Source organism: Neolamprologus multifasciatus, chromosome 6, assembly GCF_963576455.1.
Source record: "Neolamprologus multifasciatus chromosome 6, fNeoMul1.2, whole genome shotgun sequence".
In the NCBI taxonomy this organism is placed as follows: Eukaryota; Metazoa; Chordata; class Actinopteri; order Cichliformes; family Cichlidae; genus Neolamprologus; species Neolamprologus multifasciatus.
The window spans coordinates 23787125-23810182 of NC_140444.1; the positions used below are offsets into that span (position 1 = coordinate 23787125).

The 23058-nt window shown below is 40.4% G+C and overlaps 2 protein-coding genes across 8 annotated transcripts in view; one reads left to right on the forward strand and one right to left on the reverse strand.

The window, feature by feature from the left end:
* Nucleotides 1–119: 119 nt before the first annotated feature.
* On the forward strand, nt 120–16731 carry snapc3 (small nuclear RNA activating complex, polypeptide 3). Of its 4 annotated transcripts, XM_085162357.1 has the most exons (10): nt 120–229; nt 1263–1393; nt 2629–2712; nt 2813–2894; nt 3073–3177; nt 3309–3458; nt 3619–3701; nt 6704–6862; nt 14066–14173; nt 14266–16731. In XM_085162357.1, the coding sequence occupies exons 2-10, from the start codon at nt 1347–1349 to the stop codon at nt 14411–14413; spliced, it is 966 nt and encodes a 321-aa protein (XP_085018483.1). In that variant the 5' UTR covers nt 120–229; nt 1263–1346; the 3' UTR covers nt 14414–16731. The 4 variants fall into 4 exon arrangements, with proteins under 4 accessions (XP_085018483.1, XP_085018485.1, XP_085018484.1 ...); XM_085162359.1 differs by lacking the exon at nt 1263–1393 and having other exon boundaries at nt 125–229; XM_085162358.1 differs by lacking the exons at nt 120–229; nt 1263–1393 and adding an exon at nt 282–455.
* psip1a (PC4 and SFRS1 interacting protein 1a) overlaps nt 16620–23058 on the reverse strand; it is an 11584-nt gene continuing 5145 nt past the window's right edge. For 3 of the 4 annotated variants that reach the window (XM_085162353.1, XM_085162352.1, XM_085162355.1), the window contains 8 exons: nt 22752–22923; nt 22574–22653; nt 22428–22480; nt 22164–22234; nt 21525–21626; nt 21232–21433; nt 18487–18583; nt 18066–18293 (listed from right to left, as the gene is read on the reverse strand). In XM_085162353.1, the coding sequence (XP_085018479.1) occupies nt 18242–18293; nt 18487–18583; nt 21232–21433; nt 21525–21626; nt 22164–22234; nt 22428–22480; nt 22574–22653; nt 22752–22923 (829 nt within the window). In that variant the 3' untranslated portion in view covers nt 18066–18241. Of the gene's footprint in view, nt 17524–18065; nt 18294–18486; nt 18584–21231; nt 21434–21524; nt 21627–22163; nt 22235–22427; nt 22481–22573; nt 22654–22751; nt 22924–23058 lie in introns of those variants that run through there. The other variant, XM_085162354.1, reaches the window with a different exon arrangement.

Here is a 23058-nt window from a genome sequence, read left to right on the forward strand (position 1 = left end):
AACACAGCTGATTTAAATGGCTAAATTAGCTCCTCAACATGTCCTGAAGTTCTCCAGAGGCCTGGTAACGAACTAATCATGCAATTCAGGTGTGGTGAGATCTAAAACCTGCAGGACACTGGCCATCAGGTCTGAAATTGCCCACCCCTGCATGGACTAGACAAACTGAAGGTGCATTGACAGTTCTATATATAGTCAGTCTCAGGTTGGTTCAGATGAGGGAGGAAAGGTGAGCTCTGTTGCACAGTTCATGTCATTTTTGGTTTTTAGTTATTGTGAGTTAGCTTGGGATGGTTTGGTTTAAGTTTCACGTTATGGAGGTAACTGTAAATAAACTGCTTATCTTTGGGAACTTAAAATGTTTGCTGAGTCTGCGTACCAACCACCTTCCTTGACTCTTAAGCCAGACTACTTCACACACATTCATTCAAGCTTCAGTGAATCAATCTAATGAGGTATTACAGCATACTAGAAGAGCAGTTCATGGATGATTTAGTAAGAAAGAAAGAAAAGAGGCCTAAATAGCCTCATTCACTATTGTCATTTAACATAAATAGTCTGTTTTAATACAAATTTAGCTTTAGCCTTTCCTCAAATTTTTGTTGTACTAACATTCTTGTCCACAACAGGACTGTAATACCATGTAAAAAAAAAAAAACATTAGAGGGGAAAAAAAAGCAAGTACAATAGATGTAGATACAGAAGGATGCAGAAGTCTTCAAATCAAATTCAAATTTTATTTGTCTTGAGCTACAACTTGGGGCTTTATATTGTGATGTAGGACAGAGGTGCAACAATTTGCTGAAACATGCACAAACACATGGAAATACAGTATATGAGACAAAAACTGAACCAAAAATGTAGTATTTAGAGCCTTTACCACCAGTGTCCAAACCCTGGAGGACTAATGCTCAAGATCACTTTTAATTTGTATGTTGCGTCCAAGGAGCCAGACTTCGTTGTAATTATTAATGAGGGGTGGCTCAAGAATTTTGCGCAGTACTATATAATATATGAAAACAGATGTTTGGAAAGCCGTTTGTTGGTTTTCTTTTGTCCAATATTTTCCCGTTTGCCTAATCCTACAAGGTCTAAACGGCACTGTAGCGCTAAAACTACATATCCCAAGATTCTCGGCGCACTTTTGGGTTCTGGGAAACATGGCGGCGTCCGAGCAGACGACAGATGCAAACGTGAACGTCCCGGAGTACGAATATCCCGATGTTAATACAAAACCATTTCATATCGGCTCTTTTAAAAAGGAGTGGCTGAACAGACTGAAACCAAGCGACTACTCGTATGAGGAGGCGGATGAGGACGCATTTCTTGCTAACTTTGCTGAAGAGATGGGGGTCGGTGCGGAAACCATGGCTGATCTTAAGACTGTGTGCAGGTAGTCGAGATCAATGTGCACCATAATAATATGTTAATGGTAATTAAGTTCAGTTGCAGTAATTGTAATGGTAGACTGATATTAAGAATCGTAGTTAAATTACATAATGAGGTGTAATAGCTGATAGCTGAATCTAGTTTGTCCCAAAACAGGTGATAGTAAACACACCAAACGTGGAAGAGGTGTGTAACATTTACTTATATAACTATGAATTAAGAGTTACAGAGTGTCCCAATGTGCTGCAGAAACATAAAGTACCGTAAAATACAACAAAATCCACCACGTGGTCAAACATAGAGGGAAAACAACTGCAGAGGTTGGCGTAAAGACACTGAAATATAAAACGACGTACATGTTGCGTTCAAGTAAGTCGTGTAAAAATGTCAATTAAAACTAAAGCTTTTTAGGTTATGGGGTTAAGTCAGTTGTAATTATAAATAGATCAATGTTTCCCTGATTAGTTGTATAGTTTGTAAAATCTTTATTATATTTTCCATAAAAACTAAATGATGTTTTATTTTTTGGTTTTTATCCAGATAACAAAACGTTATTAATTTTTCTTTAAAGAAATGAATGCCAGCTTTAACAGTGTAAAAATATAAACTCCTTCCACAGTCTGTAAACTAAACAGAGATGGGCCGATTTATCAGCTGCTATCCTTTTTTTGCTGACTAAAATGACATTCATTAATGACAGTGGGGGATGTTTATTTTTTGTGTCTCATCAAGTTTGTGGTCACTGGAAGGTTGCTTTTAAAATAAATGATTATTTCAAACGTTGATTTCAGTCCAGGAGTTTCACAGTAGGCTCATCAATTAGTGCAGGGGTCCCCAATCCCAGTCCACGAGGGCCAGTGTCCCTGCAGGTTTTAGATTTCACCCAGGGTCAGCACACCTGAATCACATGATTAGTTTATTACCATGCCTCTGGAGAACTTCAAGACATGTTAAGGAGGTAATTGATCCATTTAAATCAGCTGTGATGGATCAAGGACACATCTAAAACCTGCAGGGACACCGGCCCTTGTGGACTGGGATTGGGGACCCCTGAATTAGTGCAAACTCCAGAACAAGAATTGAGCTGCAAGTAAAACGATGGCCGTTATGAAACAAAATGTCAAAGAAAAAAAGTCCTGTCGATGTCGCATGACTCTCACCTGATAACTCCGTGGAAGATGATCTGTTCTTGTTACCAAAGATAGTCAAATGACTTTGTTTTTATTCTTTCTTTTGAAGTGTTGATTCGCTTCGATGTCACCCTGAAGATCAGCAGCCTGACACAGAAGTTGTACCTCCAGATCCCACATTAAGAACACTAGTGTATGATCTTACTTCAGTTCATACAAATGAAAAATGTGATTGATCAGTATCGTAATGCAATTTTAAATGTGATTTGCTTTTTCTTTTCTTTTTAATACAGGCAAAGAAAGAAGAGGCAAGACCACAGAGCTTCTCTTAAAAAGATTAAAAAGAACAGACATGACCTCTATGCAGATGAACTGGTGGGTGAATTTAGTTAGGGACTGAGATTACATAATTAACCTTTGCATTTACTGTTCGCTCTAAAGTAGGTGTTTATTATTATCCCCTGGGGCTTCTTGACAGGTTCCCAGACATTTTTAGTTTTCTCTTTCATCTTGTATCTAAACGTGAGGCTTGGTTCTCTCTCTTATTTTTCAGGAGCGCCTAACCATTGGCAGGAAACCAGAAACGGTGACTGACATGGTTCCTGAAGGAGAGATCATTCTAACCATCAATGTCTACTACCCAGCTGTGTTTGACAAAGTAAGGGTTACATTTTTTGTTTGTTTGTTTCTTTTGTCATAAAACTGTTTAAAAAAAAAAAAAAAAAAAAAAAAAGCCACAGTGTTGTGTGTTGTAGTTGAATACTATATTTAATGGTGCATTTCCTGCAGTTTAACTACATCAGACCCCACATGACTCTCCTGATGATGGGTTCCCACAGCTTGGCAGAGCTCAGGGATGCTGTTTGCTGTGTCAGTGACTTGCAAGTGTGTGGAGAGTTCAGCAACACGCCTGACGTAGCTCCAGAATTCATCAGCAAGGTAAATACAGGACCCGAACAGGATAATATTGCTGTGCTCCGTATCTAAATGTAACTGTTTCTGTACATTTAGTGTGACTGGACTCTCATACGTGTATGTATATATTTAAAAATGCATCTGTTGTAAGCTAGAGAAAAATATTTTATGTGCTCTTTTTCAGGATCATTACAAGTCAGCTTTCTTCTTCTTTGAAGGAGTTTTCTACAATGACATGCGGTTTCCCGAGTGCCAGGACATCAGCTCGTAAGTACCTCCTGCTTTAGGAAGCTTTAAAGATTATGCATTTCTTAACCAGGACCTTTACAACAGTTGAAGGCAGCAGGCCTAAATCTGTAGAAGGTTGCTATTAAAAACGGGCCTCTTATTTTATTTATTCGGGCGATCGTGGCTCAAGAGTTGGGAGGTCGCCTGGTAATCGGAAGATTGCCGGTTTGAGCCCCGGCTTGGACAGTCTCGGTCGTTGTGTCCTTGGGCGAGACACTTCACCCGTTGCCTACTGGTGGTGGTCAGAGGGCCCGGTGGCACCTGTGTCCGGCAGCCTCGCCTCTGCCAGCACGCCCCAGGGTGGCTGTGGCTACGATGTAGCTTGCCATCACCAGTGTGTGAATGTGTGTGTGAATGGGTGGATGCACTGACATTTTCATTTGTTCATGTTGCTTTGACTTTTGTCTTGGGTTGATTGTAACAAAGCAAGCAATAACTCACTTACTAGGCAGTTTAAAGAGAAATCATTCAGTTTATTATTTATTGCAATCTGCTCTTATTTAGAGAGTAGAACATCTTTTTATTTCACCTGCACAGGGCTGCCAATCAAAACGGTTATCAACTGCACTCATGTGTCTCCTCTGAAAATGAAATGAGTGAATGAATTGCAAACGTAATAAAGCTGACCTAGGAAAAAATGTATTGTAGTTTAACATGCAAGCTTTCCTGACATGGCCCCCTCAAGGTGCTTAACTTGAACAAATTTAGCGCAGTCGTTTCATATTAACAGTCCTGACTCCACAGTGGCTGAAAACCCTGAACTTCTTAACAAGGCTTTCATTTCAAAACACTTGCAGGCATATATGCAAGCAATCGTTAGATTGGATTGTTTTTTCCAATTATTCATTCGTCTGTATGTCCAGTCATCCATTTTCTTGTCCAAATCGAGGTTGCGGGAGGTTGGCAGCCTGTCCCAGCTGTCATAGGGTGAGAGGACAGGGTTGACAGTCTGTCACTAAGACAGAGACACAAACGACCACTGACACTTAACCAGAATAGCCATTTTAACCTAACATGCCTCTATTTGGACTGCGGGAGGAAGCCAAAGAACCTGCACAGGCAGAAGTAAAACCGCCACACACGGCGGGAATCAATGCTAACGTCTTCTGTGCCACCTTAAATTTGTTCTCAGTTTTTATTTGAGTAAATTGTAAAAATGGTTAAAAAGTCTTAAAGTACAGTTTTAGGTCCAAAATTCAAAATTACTCTTGAGCCTTTGAAAATGGGAGACTTTGTATAAAAATTACTGTAATTTCTAAATAGTTAATAGAATATATTTATTCAGCTCCTTGAGTTAAAGCTGAAAGTCTGCACTTCGTTCACATCTGCATTGTGCATTGGTGCAGAGGCAAAAATACCAAAAATTAGGTTACTGCCCAAAAACATATGGACCTACATGTCTGGAAAGAATTCCAAACCATAAAATTATTAGATCTGTTTAAGTAAGGTTTAATAACTCTACAGTGCTCAGCAGTTTGTAAACTGTGTCTAAGGAGTGACCTGGGCTTGGAGCTGAGAGCCGTGGAAAGGTTAGTAAAATGAAATGGAATAAAATATCTAAATGTTGGCTTTGGGCAGGATTTCTATGAATACCGGGTCTATTCAAGAGTTCTATTTAATGATTTGTTAAATAACTTGAAACGCTCAAATAATCACTGTGATATCTGCAGCTTATGAAAGCAGATAAAGATAGAAGCTTGAAGAGTATACTTGGTCTGACCGTTGCAAACTGTTCACATTTATAAAACGTAGACCGGTCACAGTAAATAAAGACAACAGTTTTAGCGTATTTGATATTTTTTGTGTCTTTATTCATTGGATTGCAACCTACAGTCGTATTGATGCAGTTATCTGTTTCCTAGAAACATAAATCCAGTTGAAGTAATCGATGAGGACGTAATCTCCAGAAATGCTCAGCCCTTTAAAGTGTATGTTGGTCTGTTGTGTAGCATTCTCATGAAGCTTGTTAAAGAGCAGAAGCTAACTGTAGATCTACTTTAGTTTAAGGTCACAAAGCGTTGTGATCTACACCTCAGCACACACTAAGCACTTTATCGCATTGCCCAACAACAACTTCCCAGCTGATCATCTCAGATCTGACAGAGGAAAGTTCTACTTAATAGGTCCTTCTTGATTTGTGGCCAAGATCCAATTGGGAACATTTTTTCTGGTATAATTTTTAAATTCCATTTTCTAGAAATCTTTTTAAGCTTGGTGCTTCAGTTTTGTTTGTTGCTATGGCTCTGTGAATATTTAGTGTAGTTCAAGTTAACATCGAATAAAGGATGCTTGAAGATATTTGAATGTTGGCTTGCTGACAACAGATTTAGGGGCCTGTAAAAAGCACAGTTTTACAGTTAGAGTAGAATTGGACTGAGATTTTCCAAATGTTTTTTGTTTTCTGTTAGAAATCCATTAAAAATCCACAAAGTTTTGCATAATTTATATTAAGAAGTGTCTTTCCCCTGGTATTTTTTTTTTCAGGCTAATCTGTTGTGGTGAGGTAGGGAGTCTTTTAATGAACTGAAAGGACTCGTCATCTGATATTTGCTGTGCTTTTAATAAATCCATCACTGACATAAGCGCTCTTGTGCAAAATTATGTATCATTCTGTGAAATAACCATGAAACTCATGTAAAAAATATACGCCAAATATTATTTTATCTTTTAATTTTCAACTCAGCTTACTTTTTAAAATATTTCTATTATTATAATTATTTTTATTATTATCATTATTTTCTATTTCACTTATTTTACTTTATTATATTTACTCTGATTTCAGCTTTGTTTCTACCCTAATACAATTGTTTTGTTGTGTTTTCTTTTTTTAAGCTACAAACTATTCTTTGCATAGATACTGTTTGTTAAACATTTGCTGTGTTTAACTTAATCTTTAACTATTATAAAAAGGGGATTTGCCAACTTCTGGGTGAATAACAGACATCTTTTCTCATCTTATCTCCTCTTGCTTTATGATGCAGGACTACAATTGAATGGGCTAAGTCCCATAACTTCCCATCCTACAGCCAGGCAAAGATGGAGGACACACTTTTGGAGGATCTGAAAGTCAAAGTGGGATTCCCGTATCTCTACTGTCACCAGGGCGACTGCGAACATCTGGTCATCATCACAGATGTTAGGTTAGTGCTACTCATTGTCTAGTCAACTTCAACTTCTTTACAGAGCCCACTCCAACTCTTGCTCAGTTTTGACTATTACTATATATTACTATTACTATAACTATTACAACCTCAAATAACATTTATGTCATATTCTGTGTGTTGCTGTCAATTAAAACAAATTACAGAGAGACTGTGTTATACATCTGCACCTCTGTTCAGCAACAGTTGAATAACAGCTGTCTTTAAGATGAATTGGTACAGTAATAATGAAACTAGGCCCCCTGAAGTTTAAATAACTGATTAACTGGTTTAATTTCATGCTTCCAGCAGTACTGTTGGGTCTACCAGGAAGGAGGCTTAGGAAGCTTACTGAACCACTACATAAAATCAAGAAGGATTTAGCCGACTGTGTCCTGTGAACATTAAATGGATAGATATCAGCTGAATAGCTCAAGGTGAAAGAGTTTGATTATTAACATTTACCTGGTTCTTTTCTAACGTCTCGCTCTGTGTTATGGCCCGTCTAGGCGCGGCCAGACCACAACATAAGGGGTGATCCATCCCCGTCCAACCCCAAGCAGCACGTCACACACTTAATATTTTTGTGACAGTGATTTATTTACAATAAGTGCGATAAACCAAGGAAGGGAGCATATCTTAACGTCAGGGTGAACCCAAAGCCAAAACAACAAACAAAAGGGTAACCTATCTCAAAAATAAACAACTTACCTACCCAAAAAGAACTAAACCAAACGACACTCACTTCCCTCCCTGCCTAACAAAAACAGGAGAAAACTGATCAAAAGAAAAGGCGGTCCACCCCTACGTGCTCTTACATCGAGTAACATAACACAGTGACATAGTGAATGGTCTGCCGGTCGGGTTGGGCCGAGGATGAATCAAATAGCAGTCGCCGGCGGTCTCCTCTTATCTGCTGCCTCCCGGTCCGCAGCCAATTGGTGCCAGCCATCCACCCGGACGCACCAATCCCGGAGGAGCACCTGGACACTTAAATTTGCATGTGATTAAGATCAGTCGTAACACCCCCTTTCCCAAGAATTAACATTACCCCCAGAATGTTTAATTCAAGGAGAAAGTGCTCTAGACAGAGTATCAGCCAACACATTCTCTTTCCCTGAAAGAGACCCGTCTATGTCTGACCCGACATAGACCTCAAAATGCTGTAACGCAAGGAGTAGGGCAAGAGCCTCTTTTTCGAGGGTGCTATAATGGGTCTGGTGTCTGTTAAACTTTTTTGAAAAGTAGCAGACGGGATGATCTACACCGTGACCATCTTCCTGTAACAGAACAGCGCCTGCGCCACACGAGCTGGCATCAACTTCTAATTTAAAAGGGCGCTCAAAATTCGGCGCTGCTAGCACTGGTGCACTGCACAACAATGATTTGGCGGACTCGAATGCCACCTGACACGCTGGAGACCAAATAAAAGGCTTTAAAGGGCTAACAAGATCAGTCAGAGGACTAACCACATCAGAAAAATTTCTGCAAAACCCTCGATAAAAACCGTCCATTCCTAAAAAACGACGCAGAGCTCTTTTTGTCTGCGGGACAGGAAAATCTACAATGGCCTGTACCTTCACAGCCACAGGGCGCACTTGCCCCTGTCCGACCTGTTTCCCCAAATAAGTAATGGTGGCTTTACCAAACTCACACTTAGAGAGGTTTAATGTGAGAGAAGATTCACAAAAACGTCTGAACACCTCAGAAAGCGTTTCCAGATGTTCTGACCACGTTGGAGAATAAATGACAATGTCATCCAAGTATGCCTCACAGTTTTTCACTCCAAACAATACCTTCTGCATCAGACGTTGAAACGTTGCAGGTGCGTTTCGCAACCCGAAGGGCATTACAGTGTATTGGAGGAAATGATCTGGAGTTACAAAAGCAGAGACTTCAGAAGCTCTGGGGGTTAACGGGACTTGCCAATACCCTTTTAACAGGTCTAATTTAGTGACGAATGTAGCTGAGCCGACACGATCAATGCAGTCCTCCATTCTGGGGAGAGGAAAAGAATCAGGTTTTGTGACTGCATTAACCTTTCTGAAATCGGTACAGAAACGTGGGGTGTTATCTGGTTTAGGCACCAAAATACAGGGTGAACTCCACGCACTGTTACTGGGCTCAGCTAACCCATGTTTAACCAGGTATTCAACTTCCTGTTGCATTAAAATCCGCTTGGTTGGATTTAGTCTATAAGCATGTTGTTTTATTGGCTTATCAACTTCCACAACGATATCATGAAACAGCACAGACGTCTGCCGAGGATGGTCAGAGAAAAGCAGCAAATTAGCTTCAATCAGATCAAGGATCTCTTTGCGGGCGGAATCTGACAAATGCGACAGAAAGGATTCTACGTCCTCCAACACTTCTGAGTTTCGCAAACGGGCCACAGGCATACAACTGCTCTTGTCAATCAAGTCATCATCTTGCAAAACATACCATGGTGGTGCCGAACACACAGAGACAGGCGCTATGGGAGAGGTTTTTTCAGCTGCCGCGTCCTCTCTGGAAACATAGCGTTTAGGCATGTTAACGTGGCAAACCCTCAGTTTTCTCTTTCGATCAGGAGTTTTTACTACATAGCTAGTGTCACTTATCTTTCTGTCCACCTCATAGGGTCCGGAAAACTGAGCATGGAGGCTAGACCCAACTAAAGGGAGCAACACCAGAACTTTTTCACCACGAGCAAAATGTCGGACCACCGTCTTTTTGTCATACCGGGCTTTCATGTTGCCTTGGGTTTGTTCCAAATTTTCACGGGCCAGCTGACATGCACGGAAAAGACGCTCTCTAAAACTGCAAACATAATCTAACACATTATGTTCGGCTTGATGCGACTCAGATAACCACTTTTCTTTAAGTAGTCGCAGGGGACCGCGCACAGTGTGTCCAAAAACTAAGTCAGCCGGACTGAATCCAAGGGATTCCTGAGTGTTTCTCTAACAGCAAAAAGCAAAAGTGGAAGCCCCTCATCCCAGTCTTTACCTGATTCAAGGCAGTATTTGCGCAACATGGTTTTTAGGGTTTGATGAAATCGTTCCAGTGTACCTTGACTCTCCAGGGTGATAAGGGCTGGACGTTTGATGTTTAATTTTTAACTCCTTCAAAACCTGGGCAAACACCTTTGACATAAAGTTTGTTCCCTGATCAGTTTGAACAACTCTGGGTAACCCAAAAGTTGAAAAGAATTTTGTGAGGGCTTTCACAACGGCCTTTGCCTTTAATGTACGTAATGGAATTGCCTCTGGAAAACGAGTGGCGGCGCACATTACTGTTAACATGTACTGGTGGCCTGATTTTGTTTTTGGCAACGGGCCCACACAGTCCAACAGAACTCTCTCAAACGGCTCACCCAGCGCTGGAATCGGGTGAAGAGGCGCTGGCGGAATCGGTTTATTTGGCTTTCCCACTACCTGGCATGTATGACATGAGCGACAGTATTTCACCACATCTGATTTTAGTCCAGGCCAAAAGAAGTTACGGAGTACACGGTGATACGTCTTTTTGACCCCAAGATGTCCAGCTAAGCTGGCATCATGCGCCAGACTGAGAATCTGGAGTCTACATTCCCGTGGCACCAGAACCTGATTTACTCTATGTAAATCAGTTGAGTCAGGAGACCAAGATCGCAACAGCACACCGTTCTCAAGGAAATATTTTACTGGAGCTTTAGATCCCTCTCTGTCCACAACAGAGGTAAAACAAGGCACCAGTGAAGGATCACCCTGCTGTGCTTTGATCAACATCTCTCTGGTCATATTCAAGCTCTGATTAATGTCCTCAGGAATCATTTCAGGAACGTCACATGTGGAAATCTTTACAGAATCAATGGGTGACACGAAATAGTCGTCTTCATCAAGCGTAGCCATAAACGACCCCGACAAATCCACAATCTCACCCATTTTACGAGCCTGCGCACGAGTAATTGCGCACGCAGGAAACACCTCTGAAGCAGGGGAGCCTGAGTCAGCAGCAAGGGCAGGAACATCAACAACTTCTGGCGGGGGAAAAACATGCCCACCAGCTAGATCATTACCAAGAATGAAGGAAACTCCTTCGATGGGTAATCGCTGGCGCACAGCGACTTTAACGTAGCCCGACACTAACGGCGAATGCAGGTGTACCATATGCAGAGGGGCTTTGGTGACACTCATTTTTATTCCCCACACTAGTATGTCGGAACCACAGGCTGTTTTTTCAGACAAAGGCAGCACAGACTCTAGTAAGAATGAGTGGTACGCACCCGTATCTCTAAGAATCGTGACTGGCGCTTTATTGTTTTCTTCACCCGTCAACGAAACAAAGCCGCGTGACACAAATGGTAGGAACTGCGGATCAATGTCAGTTTTCGGGTTTTGTTCAGCGGTTTTAATCAAACCCACGCCTGCGGGGAATTTAGTGCCCCTCGCTTCTTTTCTTTTTAATACTGGACAAGCAGCAATCAAATGTCCTGAGTCGTGACAATAAAAACATTCCCGACCGTTTGATCTAGCAATGAATGCTGAGACATTTTTACGCACTGCTTTTGGTGACTTTTTTCGTTCAGAGAAATTTTCCTGAAACGAATTCTGTGCACAGAACACACTTTTGTGCGTTAAAACAAACTCGTCAGCCAGGAGTGCCGCGTTAGTGAGAGACTACACCTTTTGTTCGTTTAAATAAGTCACGATGCGTTCCGGCAAACACTTTTTAAACTCCTCCAGCAAAATAAGAGTTTTCAACTCTTCCACAGTTTTAACTTTACATGAACAACACCATTTCTCAAACAACACATTCTTTTCTCGCGCAAACTCAACAAAAGTCTGGTTAGCAGTTTTATTAAGATTCCTAAATTTCTGCCGATATGCTTCAGGGACAAGTTCATATGCCTGCAGCACAGTTTTCTTAAGAGTTTCATAATCTAGACTCTGCTCAATAGACAGGCTTGAACACACTTCTTGGGCTTTTCCCACAAGCTTACATTGGAGTAAGAGGGACCAGAACTCTTTCGGCCACTTCAAAGCAGCGGCTATGCGCTCGAATGCACTAAAATAAGAGTCTACCTCCAACTCGCGAAACGGGGGAACCAACTTGAGGTGCTTACTTATATCAAAACTAGCAGAAGAAGAAGCATTTGTGCTTGATGACGTTGGGGAAACATTAGCTGAGCCCTTTTCAAGCTCAAGAGCCCTGGTACGGAGATGCATAGCTTGCACTTCCAGCTCCCTGTTGCGGGTCTCCACCTCTCTTATGCGGAGCGTGAGGCGTAGATCCTCAGTGGACGTACCTTCACTGGATTCAGAAATCCGATCAGCCTCGGCGCCAGCAGCAGACGCATCAACTGCGTTAGCATCCGCTTCAGATGCAGTGCCATCTGCCCCTTTCACTGGCTTGCTTTCCGCATCCCCTCATGGTAGTAGCACACCTTTTCCCACTAGCTTTTCAGCCAGGGTTTCCTTCAACTCTGCCTTACGAGCACTGTAAGACACTTCCACATCATAAGAGTTAGCCACAATGAGCAGGTCCGCTTTCTTACATTTGTCAATTTTTTCCCATGAAGGTGCCTCCACAAAATCTTCAAGTGAAAAATCCATTCTCACACACCCCCCACACAAAAAAACAAAACTGCTAACCAGAACAAGACACGCCAACCCCAACACACCAACAAGCGAGAAAAGAGACGGAACGAGCCCCCAATTATGTTATGGCCCGTCTAGGCGCGGCCAGACCACAACATAAGGGGTGATCCATCCCCGTCCAACCCCAAGCAGCACGTCACACACTTAATATTTTTGTGACAGTGATTTATTTACAATAAGTGCGATAAACCAAGGAAGGGAGCATATCTTAACGTCAGGGTGAACCCAAAGCCAAAACAACAAACAAAAGGGTAACCTATCTCAAAAATAAACAACTTACCTACCCAAAAAGAACTAAACCAAACGACACTCACTTCCCTCCCTGCCTAACAAAAACAGGAGAAAACTGATCAAAAGAAAAGGCGGTCCACCCCTACGTGCTCTTACATCGAGTAACATAACACAGTGACATAGTGAATGGTCTGCCGGTCGGGTTGGGCCGAGGATGAATCAAATAGCAGTCGCCAGCGGTCTCCTCTTATCTGCTGCCTCCCGGTCCGCAGCCAATCGGTGCCAGCCATCCACCCGGACGCACCAATCCCGGAGGAGCACCTGGACACTTAAATTTGCATGTGATTAAGATCAGTCGTAACACTCTGTAACAAGGGATAACAGGAATTAGTAATATTTATTGGCTATCAGCAAAAATTTCAACCAACAGGAGACCCTATATATAAAAAAGGCTACAGCTCCTAAACACTTAGTGCAAGATTTTTGTTGAACCCCATGCATTAAAGTGAAAGTGTGAATGGCAATCACAGGCAGACGCAGAGAGGCAGATAACTGTTGACACCTTTAGTCAATTTAGAATAAACAGTTCACCTAACAATACACGCCTTAGTGCACACCAAGATTCCAGGTTCAACCAGGAACTATTCTTTACTTGCTTTAATGGATGCTTTTTCATTACAACAAAGTCATTTTAATTTCTTTTTATTGCTGTTGTGCAAACATGAAACACACTTGCAATAAACTCGACTTTTCTATTTGTGTCCAGTGAGCAACTTAAAACCTGAACATTTCAGCTGTCGATAATACGGCCAAGTCAAAGTTGAAAAGTTCGAGCTAAAATCATCGAAATGTTTATATTCTGTTAGTCCGGTAATGTATTAATAGTTTCCAGCTCTTTTTTGGTGGAGTTCACAGTAAAGTACATCCAGATAATCACACAACCAAATAAGCATGCAGCCAAACGGGGTCATTTTAGCTCATCTCAGCTCCTCATGAATAAGATGCTTGGTATGAATAAGAAATACTCATGCCTATCTGGTTTGATTTTACATCAAACCCTGTGCTTAATAAACCATAAAGTAATAAACTGATTACTACTGTAGTACAGGAGGTGGATTTGTCAGCTGCAGCAATCCCGTCTGACAATGAGACGCATTGTCAGACGGGATTTAACATGTCTCACAAGACTAACGGATGCGTAGTTATCTTCGAGCTTATGTAGCGTTGGCGTAAGCAGGCCGACCGCACATGAAAGCAGCTCCTGATATCATGAATGTGAGACAAATCTGTGTTCCTACCGCTCAGTGCCTCTGAGAATGTCGTCTTCTTCCCTGCTCTTTACCCATTACAGACTGGCCCACAAGAACGACTGTCTAGACAAGAATCTGTACCCACTGCTCACGCACAAGCACAGAGTCCTCACCCAGAAGTGTGCTGTCTGCCATGTTTTCATTGGAAGGTGAGGAGACATCAGGCGCTGCATAAACAACGGAAGCTTTGTGTTATTATTTTTATTTTTTTAAAGGCTGATCACGTATCTCGTCTTTCTAGATGGTATACCACCAACGACCAGTTTGCTCCGAGTGACCCATGTCTCTTCTGTGACAAATGCTTTCGTGTGATGCACTACGACGCTCAAGGCAATAAAGTGGGAGAATTCTTGGCCTATCCCTATGTGGACCGGGGTGCCTTTAATTAATGGTTCTCATGACCTATTGCTGTATAATACAGTTACATGGTTTATATTTCAGAAAGAAATGTTCTGATACTTGCAACGTCATCAAAACTGTTTTTTTAGGTTTTGAGTTTCCTCTTTGAGCTAAACAGTAACATTTACTGATAAACAGTTCAGTTGACAGCAGCATGGTCAGTTTAATGTTTAGCATACTTTTTTTTGTGTAAAGTTATTGATTTTTAAATGCACAAAACAGCTTTTTGATTGATTTTGATTGAATTCATTAAAAGTAACCGAGTTATTATGTTTGATTGGTGGACATTGATACAGCTTGTTTAACTCATTTTGATGTATTTCAAATCAATGAGGGTGACACAGAACAGAAACTCGACCTTAGTGAGATGACAATTTTAAAAGGCTGTCTTATTTGTCACCTTTATACTGTACTGTGCAAAAGTCTTGAGCCGCCCCTCTTTTCTTTCTCATTTCTATTTTGTATTTTGTTTCCACTTTTTTTTATTTTTCAAGTGGTCTTGAGCAAAGCTTTGTCCAGGCTTTCTGAAAGTGATTCAGTGTTCTCTGGGCTAGTCTTTGTACAGACTAGACCCCCCCCCCCCCCCCCACCTGAGTAGTCTGCATGAAGGATTTGCGCCTTTTCACAATGGGGGGGCTTTGCGTAAGTCCTAGTAAATCATTTTTGAGTATGTGTACGTTACACATGCTAATTTTTAAAGTTATTATTTTTTTGCTAGCTTGCAAACTATTATTGAAATGCACTGAGTGTGATGCAATACGGCAGCGCTACTATAGAAGTTAGTTATGGCATGGTAATTTATGGAATATGCTGTGAACTACATAACTAGCCAATTAAAAGCTAAAAGCAAAGTTGTCACCAAGTAATTAGAATACTGTTCATATTTTTGTGTTTTGCTGCAGCTTTTCAAGTATTAACTTTGGTGTGTTTGGCAACACCTTAGGGGGAATAATGGTAATATGAGGGACTGATCCATATGGGCACAAAGAATAGACACTTTTTTGTGCTACCAAAGTTCCCCGGCTTTCATTCAAAATCTGTTTATCATGGGCACCTACACATTAAACAACTTAAACATTATAAATGGCTAAAAGCTCACACTGGGGCCTGTGGGGCACTATCAGCCACTGAGACAATAGACACATTTATGTATATGAGTATTTCATACTTTAAGGCTGCCTGTTTATTTAAGGGAGAGGAACAATACATCATAATTGTATATAATAATATCATAGATGATAGATTGATTAAATAGATTTTAGGTAGATGCTTGTGCATTCTTAAAGTCTTGAATTTCACTGAATATGACATCTCTAACAAGTTAATTTGTTCACATTTCCACATCTTAATTTTTAAATTTTTAAGTGAAATTTTTTTTTTTTGAGTTTATACACTATATGCAAATAAGGTAACCTCCTTTTGCATTATTTTTGTGTGCTGCATTTTTCTATGTTTTAGCAAAAAAGAGGAACAAAGGTATTTAAATCAACCTAGGATGATTTGTTTTAATTTTCACATGGCGTTACTGAGGTGATGCAAAGTGAAACATGCATTCTTTTTTTTGCTAATGTGCTGGAAAAGCTTGAAAATGGACATTGAAAGTGCTCAAACATTTGATGCTAAAAAAGGTGCTGAAAAAGGTGTATGAACCCTGTCGTAAGTCCTTAGAAAACAGACAAAAACTCCACCACATACCTGATACAGAACCCGAGTGATGCATCTGGATTAAGGCTAATCTATTGTTCACTGAAACCATCAGAAATGGCCTCAGTGGAAAAGCAGCTGTCAAGAAGGCATCCTTAAGAGAAAAAGGTAGAGGTATGCTAAACTGCACAATAACTGGACTGAAATTCAGTGTCAACAGGATTTATGGAGTGGTTAAAGTTTTGGTTCAAATTGTGTCATGTATGTATCATGTACGGAGGTAAGTCTTTCAGTATGACAATGATCCCAAACACACTGCTCAAATAAGTCAACAATGGGATGGGAGGTCAGTTCCTTGATCCTTAATATACAAATTCTCATGACCATTGATTAAAGCCCAGATGAACAGAATCAATGTTCAATCAATCAATCAATTTTTGCACAGTACTTTTAAGCTTTTGATGAAGCCTTTTGGCTTTGAGTGACTCTTACAAACACAAACACAATCAGCTAACACATCCATTGGTTTACCCAGAAAAAAAGGGCACAATCCAAGTTCAACATGTTTATTTGATTTTTCTTTTTTTAATGGCAGCAACAGAACAACAATAACCGCTATGGTTAAACAGGCAAAAAAAAAAAAAAACCTAAGAAAAATCTAGATGACAGAAAGTGGACTAATCTTTGTTTAATATTATCACACAATATCTGTGCTATCGGCTTTAAAAACTAAAGTTGTACTACAGCTACCACTTTGTTATTGGATGCTGAAACAGGTCATCAGACAGGCACAAAAATACTCTTATTTACATCTATGTAAAAAAACAAAGAAAAACCTAAAACAGGCGCTGACTAGAAATTAAAGCATTTTCTTGGCTAGAAACTTTGGCAATCTCCACAGTTATGTTTTCGTGCATCTGAAGTGGACATGTATGAAACACGCTTTACAGACTTAACACATCTACTGCTATTAGACATTTTCAAGGTGCTTCTACCTACAGATAATTGTCTGTACTTCCCATAATTGAGGCTAAGATCCATCTGTCGAATCCGTAAATGCTCCAACAATCCCCCCCCCCCATGGTTCCTGCACTAACTCTCTCCCATCCTCGTTAAAGTTTGACAAACTCAAGGTTGCAGATTTACAAGTCGTGTCGCTACTCAAACAGATGCATCTAAGCATAAGGTGTCTAGAAGTTAAAGATTACAGACAGCATGAAATTAAAATATATGCAATCAGTCGCGATCCTGGGGTTGGGCTGATGAAAGCTTTCAGCAGCAGCAATGCAGAAAAAACAACAAAAAAAATAAATCAATTAAACTGGAAACCAGTGGATGTCATCAGTCACAAACTGGGCGTGAGATCTCATGTGATCAGCCCAGTTTTACAGCAGCAAATCTCCTTTCTTCAGGCCTGCAAGACACTCAAGTGGACTCCTCCTGAGCTTTTGGGGCACTACAGTCCAAAATAAATAATAAAGGGATAAAGGTTAAAACAGTTCATTAAAAAATAATGAGGATAAAGTCTTGATATTTTATATTTACTCATTTATTTTTAGTAAAAATCCTTGGAAGACCAAACGTTATCCTTCTAACATGTATGGCACATGTAGCACTTGTGCACAATCAATGGAAACTAAAATCATCAACCCTTGTGAAGGCTAGATTCAAAATCATACCAAAAATGTTAATCACAAGCATACACGTGCCTGAGCATGCTCTTTGTTGTTGTTTCTCCAGTGCACCTGAATTTAATTTGCACCAAAGCAGATGAAATGCATTCACAGTGCTTGATCCTTCCTAACTGGACAGACTGAAATCCCTGCAGTTTAACTGACTGTGTTAGACTGTGATGATCAAGAGCTACAGTGTATTTGAGAAACTGAATTTCAATGTTCAATGCTCTTTATTTAAAAAAACAGAAACATAGGAACAGAAGTTCTCATCCCCTTTAACATCAAATATCTTAAATATTCCCCAACAAAGACTTCTTTTATAAAAAAAATGAAACCATATATTTGAATGCATTTTCAAATGCCTACTTTAAGTCATGAGCAGGAGGCAAGGGCCTTGATTCTGTTAATGGAAGTAAGAAAACTTGATCAAATCAGCACATAACAAAATAAGCTCTAAAGGCTTTATTTCCTTCATTGATTTTGTGACTTGTATGAACCTCAAAGCCGAGGTGGGAGTGGGCAGGTATCACACAGCACCTTCCAGGATGACCTTTTGTATAATAGACCAAGAGGGGAAAAAGTTAACAACCCACATGTGTGGCACTGCCCTGAAAACTATGCATACATTATGAATTGGAGTTATATAACCAGCACTAATGGGTTCAACTGATTTACACTGAGTTTCCGTTTAGGCCATCAAGCATGCAGGAGGCTCACAATCAAGCTTGTGTTCTCAAAGCTACCTTTGATTCTCTCCTGCTGAAGCATCTTCGGGAAGCCTCTCTCTCTCCATCTCCTGCTTCTTCTCGTCGGGGCCGACATCACCATTTGTCACTTTGTCTGTTCGGCAGAGACGCACAGGCTGAGTCAAACAGAGTCATCGCTACACAACCTGAGCCATGACAGGAGCATGTGATGGCACATGACCGGTCCGGATCTTACAAAAATAAATACGATTTTCTATCCATTTGACATGCTATGCACTTTAAAAAAAGACCTTTCATAAAAAGCACACATTTTGATAGTAGTACTGTATTTTCAAGCAAGGATAAGGTAATTAAGGTTAGTTTTTCTGGAAAGGATGCAAACCACACTGATCCTGTGACGTCCCCCTGGGAAGGGGAGAAGAAGCTGATATCAGAGGATCACTGTTTCTGTTTACTGGTATTTATAAGTGTGTTAGAAGTTCATAATGAATTTAAAATAATGAGCAGAAAGTCCTAGATGCAACTTTATCCCATTTCTGTTACTGTTTTCCCTTGCAGTCATCAAAATAGCTTATAGTTATCTTATTTCCATATACCAGTTACCATCATCACTAGCTTGTGCCCGAGGCTCAGTCACGCCCTTAAAGGCTGAATACATAGTAAGCGCAAACCTTCTGCTTAACGTAATGGAAAGAGATCTGTGTTACCTTAACTGACAGAAAACTGACATTTTCTGTTATTTCTGCCATTTCCACACTATTTGATAAAAACTTTCTCCTACTCACCATTATAAGAATAAAATCCATCAGACAACATATATATATATAAAGGATGGATGCAGCTACCATGACTACACCTACTGGTTAGTGACATTCTCTTGGGAAACCCTGATCTGAGCATTTTAGCCTTTGCCATCTTAGTGTTTTAAAAGCATATGTCACAAGTATCTGAGGGACACAGCACACTCTCCAACTAGCAATCTTGTTTCATCCTTGTTCTAAAGTCCAGTGGGGGACCATAATTTCCTAAATGACTGTCACATTGTAATAAAAAAGATTCCAAACCAGGGACTAAAATCATCTCATCAGGGCAGTCATTAGTCATTGAGAATGGGAGGCGAGGGTTGTTTTCCTTGAAGCCAGAGCAGTCGGCTCCTGGTGAGCAGCAAATGCAGGTTTAAGGCACCTGCACAGAGACTTCACTTTTTAGACCTAGAGGTTATGCATACCTTTTACATACCATCTGTATCAACCCATAATAAATGTGCATTACTTTCTGTAGAAACATGCTTTTTAGCATCCGTGCCTGTTTGCCAGTCTGGCATATTTTGGTAAATGAAAACAGGTCAAAATATCTTCATATCACTCTGTAACTTTATCATCGTATGCACTGCACATCTGTTTAGGAATCAGTGATGTTCTTGATTTATTGTGAAATGTTCCATCCAGGAGCTGTGTGTAGTGCTCCACAGCAGGGACACAGACCTGCATCATCAGTCCTAAAGAATCATTACAATCCTGCAAATCACTGGATGGAGAGCAGCCATCATATCGGGCTGAATTCAACACCAATAGCCCTTTTCCACTAGTACCTATTTGGCTCCGTGGGGTTGTTATAGCAGCTGACAGTCCCGTGATGTCATTTGCAAGCGACACGAACGCCAAAACAAAGCGGGACGTCAAGGCGATGGTATACCGGCTGCTCAGTTTATGGCTTTTTGTCAGACTTGAGGACCACAGTGGTGTTTTTTTATGACACCATTTCCCCTCGTTTTGATGTTCATGTGGAAGAAACTCTTGTGATTTATTGAGTAATTTATTGAGTTGACTAGCCAATCAGTGGTGTGCAGTCTGTTGACATCACATTTTCAGATCACTGAGAACCCTGGCTGAGTAGGTACTAAAAAAGTGCCTGGTAGCAGGTACTATCACCTACTGAAAAACACCCCGAAAAACCAAGTCGAGGCGTGCATGGATAAGACCTCCAATTAAGGTAAACTTTTATTGGCACCAGTCAAGTGGAAAACCTCTCTCACTGAGCTCACATGCTGCAGTTATACCAGCTTTAATACCAATGTCTGCATTGACAGTTAATGTGGTGAGGAGCTGTTAAACCACAGTGAGTCGTTGACTCTTTGACTCACTCATAAACCTTTGATTGGCTCCCCTGAACTACAAAGACAGAACCCTAAATATCTGACACCTCAGGCAGATTTTCTAATACAATGTCAGTGGCATAATACAGGAAAAATACACAAGCTCCAAGGACCATATATAAAGCTTCCAAGTACAAGGAGCTGCTGGTGTCAAGGTTCTTAGAATTATATTTTAACAGAATCCCTCAAGATTAAGATTATAATCTGATAAAGACCAAAGTTATTCTCAAAACACATACCCCTTATGAAAGCTCTTAGATAAAATGGTAGTTCTTAAACAGAGCACAAAAGTAAGAGAAATATGCTCCAAGGGAAGAATGACAGAGTTAGTGGAATGTTAGATCATGTATTGATAATGTTTGTGGTCTATCTTAAAAAGCTGTGCTTATCTCCCACTCAGCACAACAAGGCTAAAATACAAAAATGAAACACACACAACCATGGTACCATTCACCAAGTCCAGGAATGGCTGCAATCACAACATAATAAGATTGTCTCTGCTTTGATGCAACATTTTTGCAAAATACATTTTGCAAGTGTCCAAAAATATATAGGCCCATGCATGCTAAACAGCTACTGTAAAGGTAGGCTAGAAAGAAAGAAAGAAAGAATGTGATGATCTGTACCCGAATTATTTTCTTTGGCTTGTTCAACCCTCTTCAGCGCTCCTTTCTTTGCTTCTTCGTGCTGCCGTTGCTCAGCTAAAGATTTGTTCAGCACCTGGCTGAGCACACAGTCACCCTCTCCAACCAGAAACATGCTCTTAAACTTATTGTACAACATGGTGGCCTTGTCCATGATATCCTGGCTTGCTTTGAATCTGCGAATCTAGGACATGAACAAATAAGGAAGGCATTACCACTCATGAAATAATGCTGATGCAGAATGCATCCAAAATAAGACTCCTTCACGTTGTTACCTTTTTGAGCGTGGCGATGAGTTCGCTGTGTTTCTGCAGATGCTGGGTTGTGACCTGAAGGGCACCAATCTCATCTAATGCATCCAGACACTTCTTCACATCCTAGTGACAAGAGACAGGGAATAATACAGATGGCATGGAAAAAAAAGTCCAAAATACAGATTTTTAGAAGATACACCTATGGTATCAATTTGAGGTGATGCCAATACCGCATCAGCATTATATGGTTGAGGGGTAAAAATAAGAGGAAAAATGCCAGTTATGTTTTCCCACAGCCCAGTTAAAACTGAGTGAACTAAAGTAAAAGCTCATGTGCAGATCTGAGCCCCGACGGACTGAATAATGCAAGGAGCGCATTAACAAGGATGGAGTAGCAGGCTTATTCTTAACCTTAAGATACCCACATAAGAGTCCAAGCATTCTGGCATAATTTAAACAGTGCAATAAAACCACAATGAGAAAAGTATGCGTCTATGGGTAAATACTATTTTAGTCTTTGATGGATACTTTAGATGAAGCATTGACGGGTTTAACACCTTTTGTCTTCATCAGCACAGTGCACTGAACACTGATTCATAAAGTTGCCAGAAGAGAAATGTGGACTGAGTAACATGTAAGATTTGAGTGATGTGAACTTACAGGGTTGTCAATTTTCAGTGAAATTTTGATTTCACTGTGCAGTCTCTGCAGTTTCAAATCAGTTGACATTTCTAAGTGAAGAAAGAAAAGGGAAGAAAACATGATTATTCTTAAATAACTACTTTTAAAAAACTTTACTGAAATATAAATAAAAAAAATAGATATTTTGATTGGTCACTAAAATCTTTTTGCACCTACAATTGACTTTTAGCTTGCCACAAAAATATGAATATATAGGTTTTTTGTTTTGACCAGCAAAATTACCTTTTTTCTTGGTTCCTGTCTCTTCATTTTTCTTCTCTTCATCTCTACCTGGTCTACGAGATAGCAATAAATACAACATGTCATAACTCTATCCAGGATTAAGACACACATGATTACATTTTATCATTTGCTGTGTATAAACGTACTCTCTCAATTCATCAGCTTTCCGCCGCCGCACATCTTTGTCCACATCTGCATTTTGCTGTTTCTTTCTGCCTTTATTTTTCTGAGATTAAGAGAGATTAAGGTAAAAGCATGTTTTTTATGACGCCTCTTTCAGAAACAATGATGGCAATGGGAGAGACGAATTACATAGATACTTGCCTCTTCATCGTCAGAGCCAGAGGAACTATCATCCTTGGACTTCTTCTTCTTAGCTTCGGGCTCCTTTACTTCTGTGTCCTTTCCTTCCTTCTTCCTCCTCTTCTCTTCCTCTCCACTTTGGGTCTTGTCCTCTGTTGTCCTCTTTCGCTTTTTGTCTGACTCTCCAATCTCCCTAAATAAAAAAGAAAGAGAAAAATGCATCTGTTTTTATACTGCTGGGCTGATTTAGCTTTTAACATTCCAGTGAAATCGGGGTTTCAGGATCTGGCCTTTATGCAGGCTGAAGAGCATCAAAGAGCCACTGCAG

What these genes read in the sequence shown, in the direction of transcription:
- snapc3 (XM_085162356.1), top strand. Translation starts at nt 1,161, where the DNA reads ATGGCGGCGTCCGAGCAGACGACAGATGCAAACGTGAACGTCCCGGAG. An exon ending in ACCCAGCTGTGTTTGACAAA is followed by an intron (nt 3,178 to 3,308) that starts GTAAGGGTTACA and finishes CATTTCCTGCAG; the next exon opens with TTTAACTACATCAGACCCCA. An exon ending in CTCCAGAATTCATCAGCAAG is followed by an intron (nt 3,459 to 3,618) that starts GTAAATACAGGA and finishes GCTCTTTTTCAG; the next exon opens with GATCATTACAAGTCAGCTTT.